Source organism: Zalophus californianus, chromosome 16, assembly GCF_009762305.2.
Source record: "Zalophus californianus isolate mZalCal1 chromosome 16, mZalCal1.pri.v2, whole genome shotgun sequence".
NCBI lineage: Eukaryota > Metazoa > Chordata > Mammalia > Carnivora > Otariidae > Zalophus > Zalophus californianus.
In genome coordinates, this window is record NC_045610.1 from 39,930,939 (window position 1) to 39,945,398 (window position 14,460).

At 41.5% G+C, this 14,460-nt stretch overlaps 1 protein-coding gene across 1 annotated transcript; it reads right to left on the reverse strand.

Annotated features, from left to right (window-relative positions):
* Positions 1-4,915: 4,915 nt before the first annotated feature.
* Positions 4,916-12,847, reverse strand: KRT28 (keratin 28). Its single transcript, XM_035724484.1, has 8 exons — positions 12,398-12,847; positions 11,871-11,953; positions 10,961-11,117; positions 10,066-10,227; positions 9,856-9,981; positions 6,666-6,883; positions 5,591-5,646; positions 4,916-5,308 (listed from the first exon to the last, which is right to left on the reverse strand). Exons 1-8 carry the CDS (start codon positions 12,845-12,847, stop codon positions 5,166-5,168), a joined length of 1,395 nt encoding a protein of 464 aa, XP_035580377.1. The 3' UTR covers positions 4,916-5,165.
* Positions 12,848-14,460: the final 1,613 nt, after the last annotated feature.

Consider the following 14,460-nt stretch of genomic DNA (forward strand, 5'->3'; position numbering starts at 1 on the left):
AGGAAATGAGGATGGTTAAATATTACATGTATAAAATGTCATATGACAAAAATCCTATGATCATCTCAAAAGTACTAAAAGAAAAACATGGGCAATTTTACTTATCATGTTGGAATGACAAAGGCCTTTCTCAGCAGATGTAAAACTCTGAATCTATGATGGAAATTTATCTATATTTATGATAATGTATTATAAAATTCTGTGTGATGACAAAAAATATTAAAAGAGAAACAGCAATAGCAACACATTTGCAACACCCAACAACAAACGGTAATTCACTTCTTTTGTAATGAGCATCCACAAATCTTGGGTGTTTGTTAAAAGAAGGGATATCAGTTTGGGGCTTCTGCTTTAACAACCTCCTAAGCACAGTATCTGAAGTCCTTCTCCTTCAGATAGCAACCAACTCCTTGGAAGCTCCCCACAGCAAAAAGTACCCTTCAAGGATTGGAGAAAAACGTGTCATTATTAGTAGAATTCTTGAAGAACTCAGGAGCCCTAGAATTCTGCCGAGTGAAGGAAAATCATAGACCTAAAGGCCACGGTGAATTCTTACTCTCCTCGAAAGGAAGAACAGATTTAAGACTAAGTTCTGAGGATGGGATATTTGCTTTGATCCTATGAACTCAACAGAACATAAAGGAAACCCACCCAGAATTTAATTTTACAGCTGTTCCTTTGCTAAATAAATACACAGGAATTCTGGTTTGTTCTCTTGGCAAGAAATTGTTAAAAAACAAAATCCAATGGAGTAAATCTGAAGATCTAATAGGCTTTATGAGGCGATGCATGAATTGGGCAGCATCCCATTCTACAAGCAGTGAAATGCTCTGAGGAGCTGTACAAAATGAAAGGCTTTTATAGGAAGGAGGGTGGGGCCAGCAGTTATTAGCAACAGAAAAAACAAAAGGATTGTTACTTCTTCTTTTGGGGGTGGGAAGAGAAGGGCAGGGTTTTTTTTTATAATGCAGATGACCTCTCCAGTGCTGATCAGGAAATTTCAGATTGACTGTTAAAATGTCACATTCCTGGAAAAGGTTGAAACTGTAGTTAATTAAGTCCTGGTTTGCTGTTGTGGGGGCATATGACTTCATTATAGGCTTGTAATTTCTTTCTTTTTTTTAACAAAATGATGACTTAGAGCTATTTGCTTTTCTTTTGAATCTTGTCACATCAAAAGTACCGTTACCACAAAGCGCAATGTGTGCTCCCCATACTACCTACCGCCAGAGTATAGTTCTGATTTCAATTCCAGGGTGTGGGTTTTTCCCCACTACACCAAGCAATTCTTTGACACCAGCAACAATTCTCCCCCACTCAATTCTGACACTGTCTAACTGGAGGTAGGTGAAGGGTTCAGTCAGTCCTGTAAGACTGCTTACTCTACCTCCAACTAGTTCAGACCCCAATCTCAAGTCTGGAATGTCATTTACACATCTAACACTGGCTGTAGATCAAAGGTTTTCCCAGGATCCCCTCCTTGGGTTGATTAATTTGCTAGAGTGGTTCACAGAACTCAGAGAAATATTTTACTCACTAGATCACTGGTTTACTATTAAAGGATAGAACTCAGGAGCAGTCCATATGGAAGAGATGCATAGGGCATGGTATGGGGAAAGGGCGTGGAGCTTCTGTGCTCTCTCCAGGCGCACCATCTTCCCCAAATCTCCACATGTTCATCAACTTGGAAGCCCTGCAAACCCTGTCCTTTTGGGTTTTTATGGAAGTTTCCTTACATAGGTGAGGTTGATTAAATCATTGGCCTTTGGTGATTGAACTCAAACTCCACCCCCCCTCCCCTCCCAGGAGGTGGGGTTGGGGATGGGACTGAAAGTTCTAAACCTCTACTCACATGGTTGGCTCGAAGGACAGCCACCCCCCTCTTTAGTTTCTTTATAAGATTTCCAAAAGTCACCTCATTAACATCACAAAAGAACCTTGATAGCTCTGGACATCTTGGCAGTTCCAAGGGTTTTAGGAGCTCTGTGCCAGGAATGGGACAAAAATATATTTCTTATAATTCACAGTATTGCACCATGAAAAGCTGATCACCATGAAGACAGTGTTTTTTAAAGTCAATGTGTTATGAGCACACCTGATAAGCAGAGCTGGCTTCATCAAGCGTGAAACCTGTGCAGGACACGGTCTCCCGTTCAGAAGTGCCCCACACTTGGTTTAATGCTCTTCTGTTGCCATCTTGGTATTCTTTTTTTTTTTTTTTAATTTTTTATTGTTATGTTAGCCATCTTGGTATTCTTAATAATTTTATCTCCCGAGCTTGTGTCTTGTAAGTGAAGCCTGCTGGGACAAACGTTTGAGCAAAGGAGTATGGACGGAAATAACCTTTGTCTGCAGTTTTTCCTTACTGCCTCAGCAGCATGTAGCATATGCAAAGCCCAGGTGCACAGCATTCTGGTGCACCCATCCTGCGGAGTTTGCTGAAACTCAAAGCAAGTGCAAGGTAAGTATGTCTGTGACTGGGTAAGTAGGGTTTCTGACAACCCTGAGAGGTTTTCCATTCAAATGGAATTTGTTTCAAATGCAGAAAGAAGGCAATGGTGTTCTAAGGAACAAGAATTACCAAGGAACCTTATCACATACTGTTACATTCCTGTATGAGCCAACCACTCAGGCTGAAAACAGTGCTACAGAAGGATAGGGCAACCCACAGCATCTTTTCCTGTCTTTTTTTACTCATCGGTATGCCAATGGTGGGTAGTGTTGGCAGAATGTGAGCAGATAAAGGAGTGAAAGAAAACCCATTGAGTTGGTTTGATGCAGTGTTTCCACTGTTTTGGTAAGAACAAAATACATATGCATGTGTAGGGGCCAACCAAAGGCAGGCTGCCCCAAAATATGCCACCTTGGCATATTGACTATTTTATTTTTTTTAATTTTTAAAAAATATTTAATTTATTTATTTGAGAAAGAGTGAGTGAGAGAGAGAGAGAGAGCCCAAGAGTGGGCAGGGTCAGAGGGAGAAGCTGACTCCCCGCCAGGCAGGGAGCCTAATGTGGGGCTCAATCCTGGGACTCCGGGATCATGACCTGAGCTGAAGGCAGATGCTTAACCGACTGAGCCACCCAGGTGCCCCTGGCATATTGACTGTTTTAAATAAAAGCTACTTAAGTGATAGACTGTACAAGAAGGACACTCAGACCTCCTCTGTCCCCCTGAAAGCAGGAAATAAATCTCCCATGTGAAACATACCCTCCCCTCTCTATACCAAGAGGTAAAGAGACGTCCTTATTACTGAAGATGGAAAATTTAGAGCCAAGAAGGTTGTATAAACAACTCTTCTTACTTTTTACTGATTTACTACTGCAGCCTGAATTCTGTTTAGAATTCCTTACTAATTGAAGTCCCCAAAGCTACATTTTCTTTCTACTGTCAATTGCTCACAGATTTATTTTCTCTTTGTCTAAAAAGTATAAAAACTGCCTGCCTTGGTCATTCTTTGGGTCTCAAATTCATTATTGGGTCTCTGTGCACACGTAATAAGACTTTGTTTTTTTCTCCAATTAATCTGACTCATGTAAATGAATTCTTAGTCTAGATGGAAGACTTTGAAGAGTCGAGGAAGAATTTTTCCTTCCCTTCACATATATCAGCCACAAAATATGGATTGTGTTATTTTGGTGATTCTGTACACAAGTTAAATGTTCTTATATTTGAATTTAAAATGGGTATCTCCCAATATAAAAATGAATGGCAAAATTTATGCCAATAACTTAACATTTTAATTTTTATTTACTTAGAATGACATTAAATGACAAAAAAGAAAAAAACAAACCATGACAAGTAGAGTGCATGACTGCAGAAGGAAGGAAAAAACTTTATATTTTAGTGCCTTTAATGACACTTTCTCCCCCTGATTTTTGAACAAGGGACTCCACATTTTCATCCTGCCCTTAGCCCTGCAAATTATACAGCTGCTCCTGTACATGGTATATTTGGGAGATTATTTCCCCATGAATTTCTAGTATTTGCTTCATTTGATACCTTTTGGCTCAAGATTGTGTAAACATCCTATCTTTGCCACTTCTTTGAACTCCCATGTGGCGGTTGCCTTGTTGGGTAGAAGTCCCACCTTCACTGGAGCTTCTCAGAATCAGGACACATATTACAGAAATAGGAGAGCTGCTCTCCTTTTAGGGAATTTAATGTTTGTTAGGACTCCTTACCATACATTTTGATCCGAAACATAGACACAATAACCATAATGTTCATCAACCTCATGAGATTTTAAGTTCTAGACCAGGTGTTGGCGGGTTGAATCTGGTCTGTCACCTGTTTTTGTACAGCTCATGAGCTAAGAATGGTTTTCACATTTTTAAATGGGAAAAAAATCAAAAGAAGAATAATAGTTCATAATACATCAAACTTAGTTGCAATTCGAGTTTCAGTGTCCATAAATAAAGTTTTATTGGTACATGGTCATGCTCATTCATTTACCTATTGTCTGTGCTGTTTTCTGCTACAATGTCTTAGCCGAGTAGTTGAAATAGAGACCTATGGCCTGCTAAGCTTGAACTCGTTGCTATCTGGGGCTCGATGGAAAGTTTGCTCTAGGAAAAAAGTCATTCACATGAGGCTCATTGCTGTGGATCTTTCTAGAGTTAATCCTGATTATATGGGGAACAGTATACTGGGAAGTACCCAGATCTCCAGAAGAGTTTGGTAAGGTCATTGGTAAAAGACTAAGAATGCGCCATCTAGTGATGGGATTTTTCAATCACAGAGGAATTTCTGATTTTTTCCCCCAGATTATTTGCCCATGCAAGGTGAGATATTTAAAGATTATACCTGGTGAATATTAATATTTAAATGCCACGTGGTATTGACTATTATTTAAAACTAGAGTGAAAGGCAATGAAAATAGATTCCATAAATGAATGCCCGTGAATGAGATGTAGAAAAAAAATAAATCTCAAATAATTGTTTATTAGTTATGGGTGAATGGAAATGAGTGCACATCTATTTTTTTATTTATTTGAAAACAAACACCCAAGACCCTGTAAAAGTTAACTAAGAAAACAAGTATTTTTGCTAAGTAAATTATCCGTAAGGGTAGAAAGTTTTTTTTTTTTTGTAATTTCCTTGATATTTAGAATAATGCAGTTGTACAGGATCCTTTTTCCCAGATTGTTTTTTCTCGACGGTGGCTAGAATGGAACCTTTTGCTCTGTTTTGCCACTGGCCACTTTAGATGTCTTTTCTTCAAAGGCGTGAACTCTCGATGAAAGAACTTTACCACGTTGATCTATCTCTTCAACCACTGTCTTTACCAATGTGGTTTTGGATAATTCTAGAAATAAAACACCTGTGAATACACATATTCCAGCTAAAAGATTACATGAGGAAGAATTCCAGTGCTGATTATGATGTAACATATTATGTACACTTTGGTGAGAGAGCATTTTGGTGAGAGAGATTTATTATAATAGTTTGGGATAATTTATCCACTTAAAATAATACTTTAAGTTCAGAGCACTTTAGTTAAAATTACTTAAATACAGATGTTGCCACAGTATATGATTGCCATTAACGTGAAAGTAGTTACAGCAGAAACAGAACTAGATTTTATTACCTTTAGGTGAATTCCCTGAGCCTCCTGATCCAAAGCCCTTTGATTTGGAGCATGAGCTGCAAAAAACAAAAAACAAAAAACAAAAAAACCCACCCCAGTTTACTCTTTAATATTTCAGGTTATCACTTAAGAAATATTCATTGAGTCAAATGATGAACATGAACTCAAGGGAACTTTGTATGCCAATAACAGATCTTAGTTTTCTGTAAAGGAAAATATTAAAATTTTTGTGTATAGGAGGTGAAAATAATTAAATATCTTCTAAAGAGAGGATATAAAACTACTTTGTTTTCATTTGATTTTTTTAAACTCAAGAATTTAAAACCTACAGAGAATATATATACATATTCATATACATATGTAATATATTCTATATACACATATGTGAATATATACTTTTTTAAATGAAAATAATACTTTTTTTTTAGAGAGGGAGAGAGGCAGGGGAGGGGCGAAGGGAGAGGGAGAGAGAGAATCTTAAGCAGACTCCTTGTCCAGTGGGGAGCCCAGTGAGGGGCTGGATCTTACAATCCTGAGATCAGGACCTGAGCCAAAATCAAGAGTTGGACGCTTAACTGACTGAGCCACACAGGCGCACCTACTTCTTTTTTTTTTTTAAGTGTTTTATTTATTTAAGTAATCTCCACACCCATGTGGGACTCGAACTCACAACCCTGAGATCAAGAGTCGCATGCTCCTGGGGGAGCATACAGATCCTGGGGGTTTGTATAGAGTACGTTTATTTCAGAGCAGCGATGATATTAGGAACAGAGTGAAAGATGGGTAAAGCCTGGTGGGGGGTAATCTTGAGACCTAAAATGATGAACATGGATACCGAATGGGATCTTCTGCAGGGACGACTGGGGTCATCCAAAGCAGATGAGGAAGGGGCTGTGATATATAAAATATGGAAGGGATGACTGCAGAGGGAAGAGGTAGACACACGTCTCTGCGGTGGGAATGAAGAAGAAGCGGCTTGGAGGCATGGAACATGGATGGACAGTCCACGGTTGTGGCTTAAAATAGGTAAAAACCTATCTGGTAAAATACCAGATTTTCAAATGGTGTTACTTACTTCCCGTCTCCATCAATCAGGCGGCAGTAGGTCTCGATTTCCTTCTCCAGGTGGACCTTGATGTCGAGCAGCTGCTCGTACTCCAGCTTCTGGCCCTCCGTCTCGGTTCTGACCTGGTGCAGCTGCTCCTCCAGGGCCCCGATCTGAGCCTGGATCTGGGCGAGCTGTGCACAGTAGTTGCCTTCAGTCTCGCTCAGGGAGCACTCCAGGGAGTGTTTCTGAGGACAGGGGATGTCACAGCAAGGATGAAGCCACTTTGAGGACTATGCAGACCAGAGCTTCTTAGCAAATGGCAGCACGGCTTCCTAGGTGAGTTTTGGAGATCTGTGGGCTCGTCACAACAACAGCGGAGGTGCAGAGGAAGGGGAAGTCACAGGCATTTCCCCAGGTGGGGGCCCGGCACGCTGGGGGACCTGATGTGGCATAAATGACCCTTGCCCACGAGACTTTTGACCGTTCCAATGGACTTTCTTGATATTTAGGTAATATTTCCTATCATGGTCAACCTACACATTAAAACTTTTTGGAGGACAGCGCAGTAAGAAATCATATTGGAAATTTTATAGATTGAAGTTACATACTTATTTTTGGGTTCGTTTTTGTTTTTCAATCTCATTCGGCCCCTGTCTCCAGAGACCTGCCCCACCACTGCTCCAAGGCCTTGCACGCTGCTTTTTGTTTTTCTGATCTGTCCGGGATTTGCTTGTTGTTATTCAGAGGCCTTTTCACGAAGCACTAGAGATAGAATGAATGCCTTACCAGGGGTGGGCTTTCAACACCACAGATATATTTCACAGCATGCTCCAGGTCGTTATTTCCCCACTACTCTTATGAATATTATACCTCCTCATTTCCTCTTGCATAGCCTGTCATCTGTCTCATCATGTGGTGTCTACTTCAATTAAAGTAATTTTCCTCTCCCCTTATCATAGGTAAGTACCTCTGGGTGGTTATTACTTCTCCTGATATTAGTTATTATCTGAAGGTCCAGCCCCATTCGCACTCTTTCATTTTCCTGTCCTTCTTGTGTGGAGCCACTCCTGATCTTACCTTGTTTAACATAAAAATTTATTTATCAAGGGAAGGGTAAGCCTCTGTCTCTCTCATTACATGTCCTGGGGTAGTTGGGCCCAGGTGTTTACATATTAAATAGATTTTATTTAAAAATACTTTTAGTTTTCCTTTTTATTGCAGTTATGGCATTATAGTGGTTTTAAAAATTTTTTTGTATTGCTAAATATATCCTCTATTGACTTCATTCTAGGATAAAGAGGGAGCTATAAAATATTCATCATAACAGGTGGACATGGGGTTTGATGGGGCTAAGAACCACTGACTTAATAAATAGGCCGACTGGTGCATCCCATGGGTGGTGCTGGGCTCTCCAGGGCAAAGGAGTGGAACGTGACCAGGATGGTGATGGGGAGGAGCAGGCACCAAGTGGCAAGACATCAGTGAGGTGTGTGCTCAGCTGTTCAAAACTTTAATTTCCCTGATGATGTATTCTCCAGGGATGAATACCATTCATATGGTATTCATTTTATTTCCATTTTTTTTTTTTTTTTGAGAGGAAGAGAGAGGGGGCGGGGTAAAGGGAGAGGGAGAGAGAGAATCTCAGGCCAGCTCCCCACCCAGTGCAGAGCCTGATGAGGGGCTGGATCTCACAACCCTGAGATCATGACCTGAGCCAAAATTAAGAGTCGGATGCTTAACCGACTGAGCCACCCAGGTGCCCCTGGCATCCCTTTTTAAGGTTGCTAATACTCTTCTTAATCAGAGGGCACAGCATCCCTATCTCTACAGCTGTTCACTGTAAAGGTTAGCTTGTAGATAAGGAAGGAGGACAGGATGAACTTGCGAGTTTGCATACTACAGGAAGCATAGGAAAAGTTTACATATTTAGACCAGTCCCAACTTACAGGTGATTTGTGTACTAAACTATAGAAGATCCTGCTTAGAATCCATCTATGACAAAAGAATCTCAAGCATGGTAGTTAGGTTCTACACCACCGTTATTCTAGAATTCAGTTACGTTGTGTGGATTATCTCTGGAGCCCAAACTATGGTACTCCCGGTTGCACAGAATTAACTACTTTCTAACATCATCTCCTATGTGAAAATGCTTCCATTTTGATCTGGGAACTCAGGAGTTCATTTGCTTCAACGTAGCTCAGAAATGCGAGGGCAGATTGGTGCTCAGGGATATAGCAGCTGGCACAGGTCCTCGGGGTCCTAGTTGCAAGGATGAAGGGAACGGGGCAGAGAGCAGGGCTCTGGGAGCCCAGAGTGGCAGCGGGAGGGTTGGATTACCAGCCAGCTGTGGGGACCAGGGTCAGGACGAGAGGGGTACCCTGGTTAAATTGGGGGTTAGTCAGTGGTCAAAATAAGTCTCTAATCTAAACCTCATAATGGTGAGAGAGCACTGTACCTTTTTAGGGTGGCTAAATCCAAATGGTCTTCCTGTAGTTTTGAGTCATCCTTACCTTCTCTGCTCACTGCACTCATTTTTATAATAATGGCTCTTTTCTTTGGGTTACAACTTCCTGTCCTCAGGAAGCATGAAACCTCTGATGAGGATGGGAACCCTTGGGTCACAAGTATGTGGTAATTCTCAAAATCAAGCTTTTTGGGTGTTGCCAGCTCATACACCAGAAGGGGAGCCATTTTTAGTCCTGGATTGTTTCCATGGTAACCTCTGAAATAATTGGCAGTGGGCGCCAAGGTGGCTGAATGCCCAGCTCTGTGAGGTGGGTGGGGATAAAGGGGCTGACCGGGCTCATAGCAATTCAGATATGTACCCTCTTTTCCTCTGCCTGATGACAAGCACCAAGTAGCTTTAATTGGCCTTCATCAGTACTAGGAGATGCTGATGATGCTAGGTCTACCTGTGTGGCCACCTGACATTGGCGTGACACTTAATTTTCAGGTGGGGTAATACCCCTGCTTCTTGCTCTTTGGCCTGAGGAAGGGACTGTGAAACGTGAGCCATTTTCATGAAAGGGACACTGAGCAGAGGCCTGGAAGGAAATCCTCAGTGACCTCAGGGAGGAAGAAACGCTCTGTCTGTCTCTCTGAGTGTCTGTGTCTGTCTTCCCTGTTCTCTTTTTGGAGGTAAAGCTCTAACTGGGAAGAAGAGGAGGGTTTCCACGAGAGTCACAAAATGCACGCTGACCCACGCGCTCTCGCCTACCATTGCCAGGAGGGACTGCAGCTCGATCTCCAGGGTCTGCAAGGTGCGCTTCACGTCGGTCAGCTCGTTCCTGGCCGAGGTGGCCGCGCCCGCGTGGTCGGAGATCTGCTGCTGCAGGGTGGCGCTCTGCAAGGTGGGGTGCAGAGGGGTGAGAGGGCCTGTACCCACCGGGCGGGCCGGGGGAGGCGGGGGCTGGGTGCGTGTCCTCACCTTCTCGTTGAACCTGGCCTCCGCGTCCCTGCGGTTCTGCTCGGCCAGGTCTTCGTACTCCGCCCGCATGTTGTTCAGCAGGACCGTGAGGTCCACCCCGGGCGCCGCGTTCATCTCCACGTTCACGTTCCCTCCGGCCGCGCACTGCAGCGCCTTCATTTCCTGCAGGGAAACGTGAGCAGGACTCGAGGGGCAGGTTATGGTCAGTGCACAGAATCGCTCTGCCTCGTTCCTGCCTTTCCAGCCCTCTGCCCTTTTTCTCTTTTCACGTTTCCTGGCCTTTCTGTCCCCCATAATTCTCTCCTTGGGGGCAAGTAGAGCTGGTGTTTTAGGCTTTTCTAACCTGTCTTAGAGTGTTTTCCGAAAATTTTTCATCCATTGTTTTGGAGACTATTTTGGGGATAGGCACTTTTTTTCCCCCTAGGGGGTTTGAAGCTGGCTGGTATAACATGTCAGGTAATGGGTTTATTATTGTGCAGGGTTCATCATTCAAGCAAAGCCAGGCTCGTTAAGTGGAGAAAACACATGTTTTCCTAGTCAGAGACGTCCTTAGGAGAAGGTGGACCTCAGGATAGGCTTTTATGAATGAAAGAAATAATCTAGTGCAAACAAAGACGGGTGTATCAATGCAAAAGCAATGCACCATTTTCAAAAGGATAGGCTGTTCTATCCGCCTAAAAAATGGAAGGGTACAGATCAAATGGTTAACATTTACAGCCTTGGGGGATGAGATTAGAAGGGCAGAGAGCAGGAGAAAGGAAATTCTTTCTCTGTATGCCTTGGCATTGTTTAAATTATTATAATGAGCACGAAATACTATTATAATTTAAGGTCCCCCCCAAAGTATTTAAAATGTACAGAATCACGATTTGACTAGAAGTATAGCTTCTCCTACCTCTTCATGGTTCTTCTTGAGGTACCTCATCCCTTCGCTCAGGGATTCATACTGCAGCTCCTGGTCGGTTCTGCAGAGTGTTAGTTCATCCAGGACGCGCCGCAGCCCGTTGATGTCAGCCTCCGTGTTTTGGTGAAGGGCGAGCTCATTTTCGTACCTTGGCGGGCATTAAATGAATTTCAGCACAAGTTAGACAACCTCAAGAGGCGGAAAAATAAAACCTCAGTCGCTTTAAGCAGCACATTGGAAATTGAAATGGGACTCAGAATGTTATAAAAGTATACAGTGAATGCCTTCCTCCACTTCTTTTACCCAGTTCTGTGCAGTTATTTAGTGACACAAATTCTGATAAAGGATCCCAGTTAACTAAAAATATGCCATTTTAGATTTTTTTAAAAAGATTTTATTTATTAGAGAGAGAGATTGAGAAAGACAGAGATAGTGAAAGAGAGAACAAGCCAGGAAGAGAGGGAGATGCAGGCTCCCCGCTGAGCAGGGAGCCTGTATCTGGGGCTCAATCCCAGGACCCTGGGATCATGACCTGAGCCGAAGGCAGGCGCTTAACTGACTGAGCCACCCAGGTGCCCCCCATTTTAGAATTTTATCTCAGTGACTATTTTTCCTTACCTGATGCATATTTATGAGCTACTACTTTGTGCTTGGCACTATTCCAGGCAGGCATAGAAATACAGTGATATTTTGTCCCAAGAATGTAATAAATATATATAAATTGCGAGTGTAGCTGATTGTAAGAACATGCCTTGTGTCAGGATATTGTCGTATTATAACATGCATTACTTCCTTTAATCTTTTATAGTTTATTCTACTTGGGATGAAATTGAAATTTTATTTAGCATATTAAAATAGACAGGAAACTTCTTCTAGAGAGTGACTGTTTTCTATCACTTACTTTAGCCGGAAATCATCAGCGGCCAGTCTGGCATTGTCAATGTGCAGAATTACATTAGCGTTAGCAGTAGTAGACGAGATAATCTAGAAGAAACCAAAAGGGAGGACACAACAAATAAGCCCACTCTCATAATTTATCTCGGGGAAATAAAAAATGTGACACGATTCACTTTTGCATAAAAATTTTATTTCCTTAAGTGACAACCAACATATTTAAAATGTTCATTTTTAAAAATTACAAATGTGGTTATTTCTTCTCATCTACTCACTTAACTTTTAGAATGCAACATTTTCTTATCAACAAATATATTTCAAAACCAGTAACATTTAAACTACTTGAAATTCATGCATCAAAGTGCCTATTTTGGACTAAGAGAAAGAATGATTTATGAAAATAAATCATAAATAAATATGAACATAAATGACAGATAATAGTTATGAAGCATTTCCTGTTCACGTTCTGTGTCTTTTGCTACGTCAATCTTAGTTTTAAATACTTTGAGTATCTTCAGGTTTGTGATTTCTCACCTTATTCTTAAGATCCTCGATGATTAGGTGGTATCTGCTATAATCTTGATCAAGTCCACGGCAAGATCCTGGTCCATATTTATCATACCAACCCTTGATTTTCCTCTCTAGTTCAGCATTTGCTTCCTCCAGAGCTTGCACGTTATCCAGGTAGGATGCCAAGCGGTCATTAAGATTCTGCATGGTCACCTTCTCGTTCCCAGACAGAAGTCCCCCTTCACTTCCAGCAAAGCCAGAACAAGCGGCGTTTCCAAGGACACCACCAGCATGGCTCCCCCCAGGAACACTGCCCAGGCCCCCTCCCAAGGCACAGGAAAATCCACTTCCAGCAACAGAGCTGCCACATGCATTGCTGCCTGCAAAGCCCGAGCCTCCACTGGATGGTCTGACAGATCCAGTTCCAGACCATAAGCAAATATGCCTGGACCCACTAGAAAATCGGAGAGACATGATAGAATGAGCAACGTTCACCTTGTCTGTAACAAGATAGCTGTAACTTCAAGGGAGAACAGAATATCATGGGCTGATGGTTTCTTTGAGCTTTTATACACAATTATTGGGGTGTTTCTATTTGAGTTATGCATGCCAGAAGAAAAATGGCATCATTCCGATTAGCATGAAATTATGTATAATTAGGTGATTTTTTTTTTTTTTTGTAAATTGATGTCTAACATCTCTGGCTGTTGCTTCAGGATATTTGTTATCTTAAATATAACAGGGTTCATTCTATATTAAGTTCATTATTTTAACTTCTAATTTTGGGTGAGTAATCCTTTACTTTCATCTAGACCCTAGGAATATACCGTCATTATCTGGCACCAGATATTATAAAGTTTTAAAAGTTAAGTAAGATTGTGATAGGGTACCTTCAGCTAGCTACAGTAGGGTCTTAATTACCAGAGAGGTATATAAAGAACCATTTACTAAAGAAACACATATTTTATCCTGCCACGGAAAAAAAAAATTGTGTTATTTAAAAAAATATGATCCTGGTAACTTCTCTGGTCTTACCATGATTGTGACATCTATGTATTACCTTGAACAATAACAGTAAGTATTAACTGATTCCTTTATTGAACATATATGGCCACTATGTCTGGTGTTCAAAGCTAAATGCAAAAATGAAGACATGGTGGTAAATAAATGCAAAGATGAAAAAGATATGGGTCCAGTCTTTAAGAAATGTATGGTCAGGATCAGGCAGAAGCTGGATCATGTTTAGCCTTCTGTGTCAAAGAGTTTGGAATGACTGGGTATGTGTGTGGAAGGGAGCGGGGGCGGGGGCGTCCCACCTGAGAGGGCAGGAGAGGTGAGCCGGAAGTGACCTGAGGAGCCTCCTCGTGAGGCAGTGGCCAGGAAGGTGCGGGTCAAGAAGGTGGAGAGGACAGGAAAAAGAGAGAGAGAGGAGGGATTTGGTCGGGCTTGACTGGTTCCTGGTTCTGTGGAGAAGACAGGTATAAAATTGTTTTGCCTCCAGATCAGTCAGGTGTCTCCTGGAACTGGGCTGGCACAAGCATTCTGAAGCCTGGCTAGCTGGCTCTGTGGCTGTCATCCGCATGGTCTTTAAATGCATTTTCTGGGCAAAGTTGTAGGATTTTTTTTTTTAGAGCAGCAAGGGGTCTTAGACATTACCCAATTCAGCCTCTTTGTCAGATGAGGCCACTGAGACCCACAAATGTTAAATGATTTGTACAGTCACCAGGAACATGCCGGGTGAAGACTTGGCATATGTTCTAGATAGCCTAGAGATTCTGTCACCATGAGTGTATTTTAGATACAAATAATTTCTCTAAATGATCCATGCCCATATAAATACCTATTTTATATATTGCCCTCAACAGTCTTAACATGTTATATTAATTGTGAAATTATTCTCTTAAGTTATTGAATTATTGACATTGAAATAGGAATTAGAATATTAAAATATCTGAAGAATTGTAAATTGTCAGTGCCTGATTAACTGTAAATAGTAATTAGACAAGTTATTGGTGTAATGTGTATGCATCCTGCATATGTAAAAAAATTTTTCCAAAGGACATTTTATGGCAAAAAAAAGGGAAAGA

Coding starts and splice junctions, on each gene's coding strand:
- KRT28 (XM_035724484.1), bottom strand. CDS start 12,847: ATGTCTCTCCGATTTTCTAGTGGGTCCAGGCATATTTGCTTATGGTCT. Junction 10,228..10,960: donor TCAAGAAGAACCATGAAGAG/GTAGGAGAAGCT, acceptor GTTTCCCTGCAG/GAAATGAAGGCGCTGCAGTG. Junction 9,982..10,065: donor AGGCCAGGTTCAACGAGAAG/GTGAGGACACGC, acceptor CCCACCTTGCAG/AGCGCCACCCTGCAGCAGCA.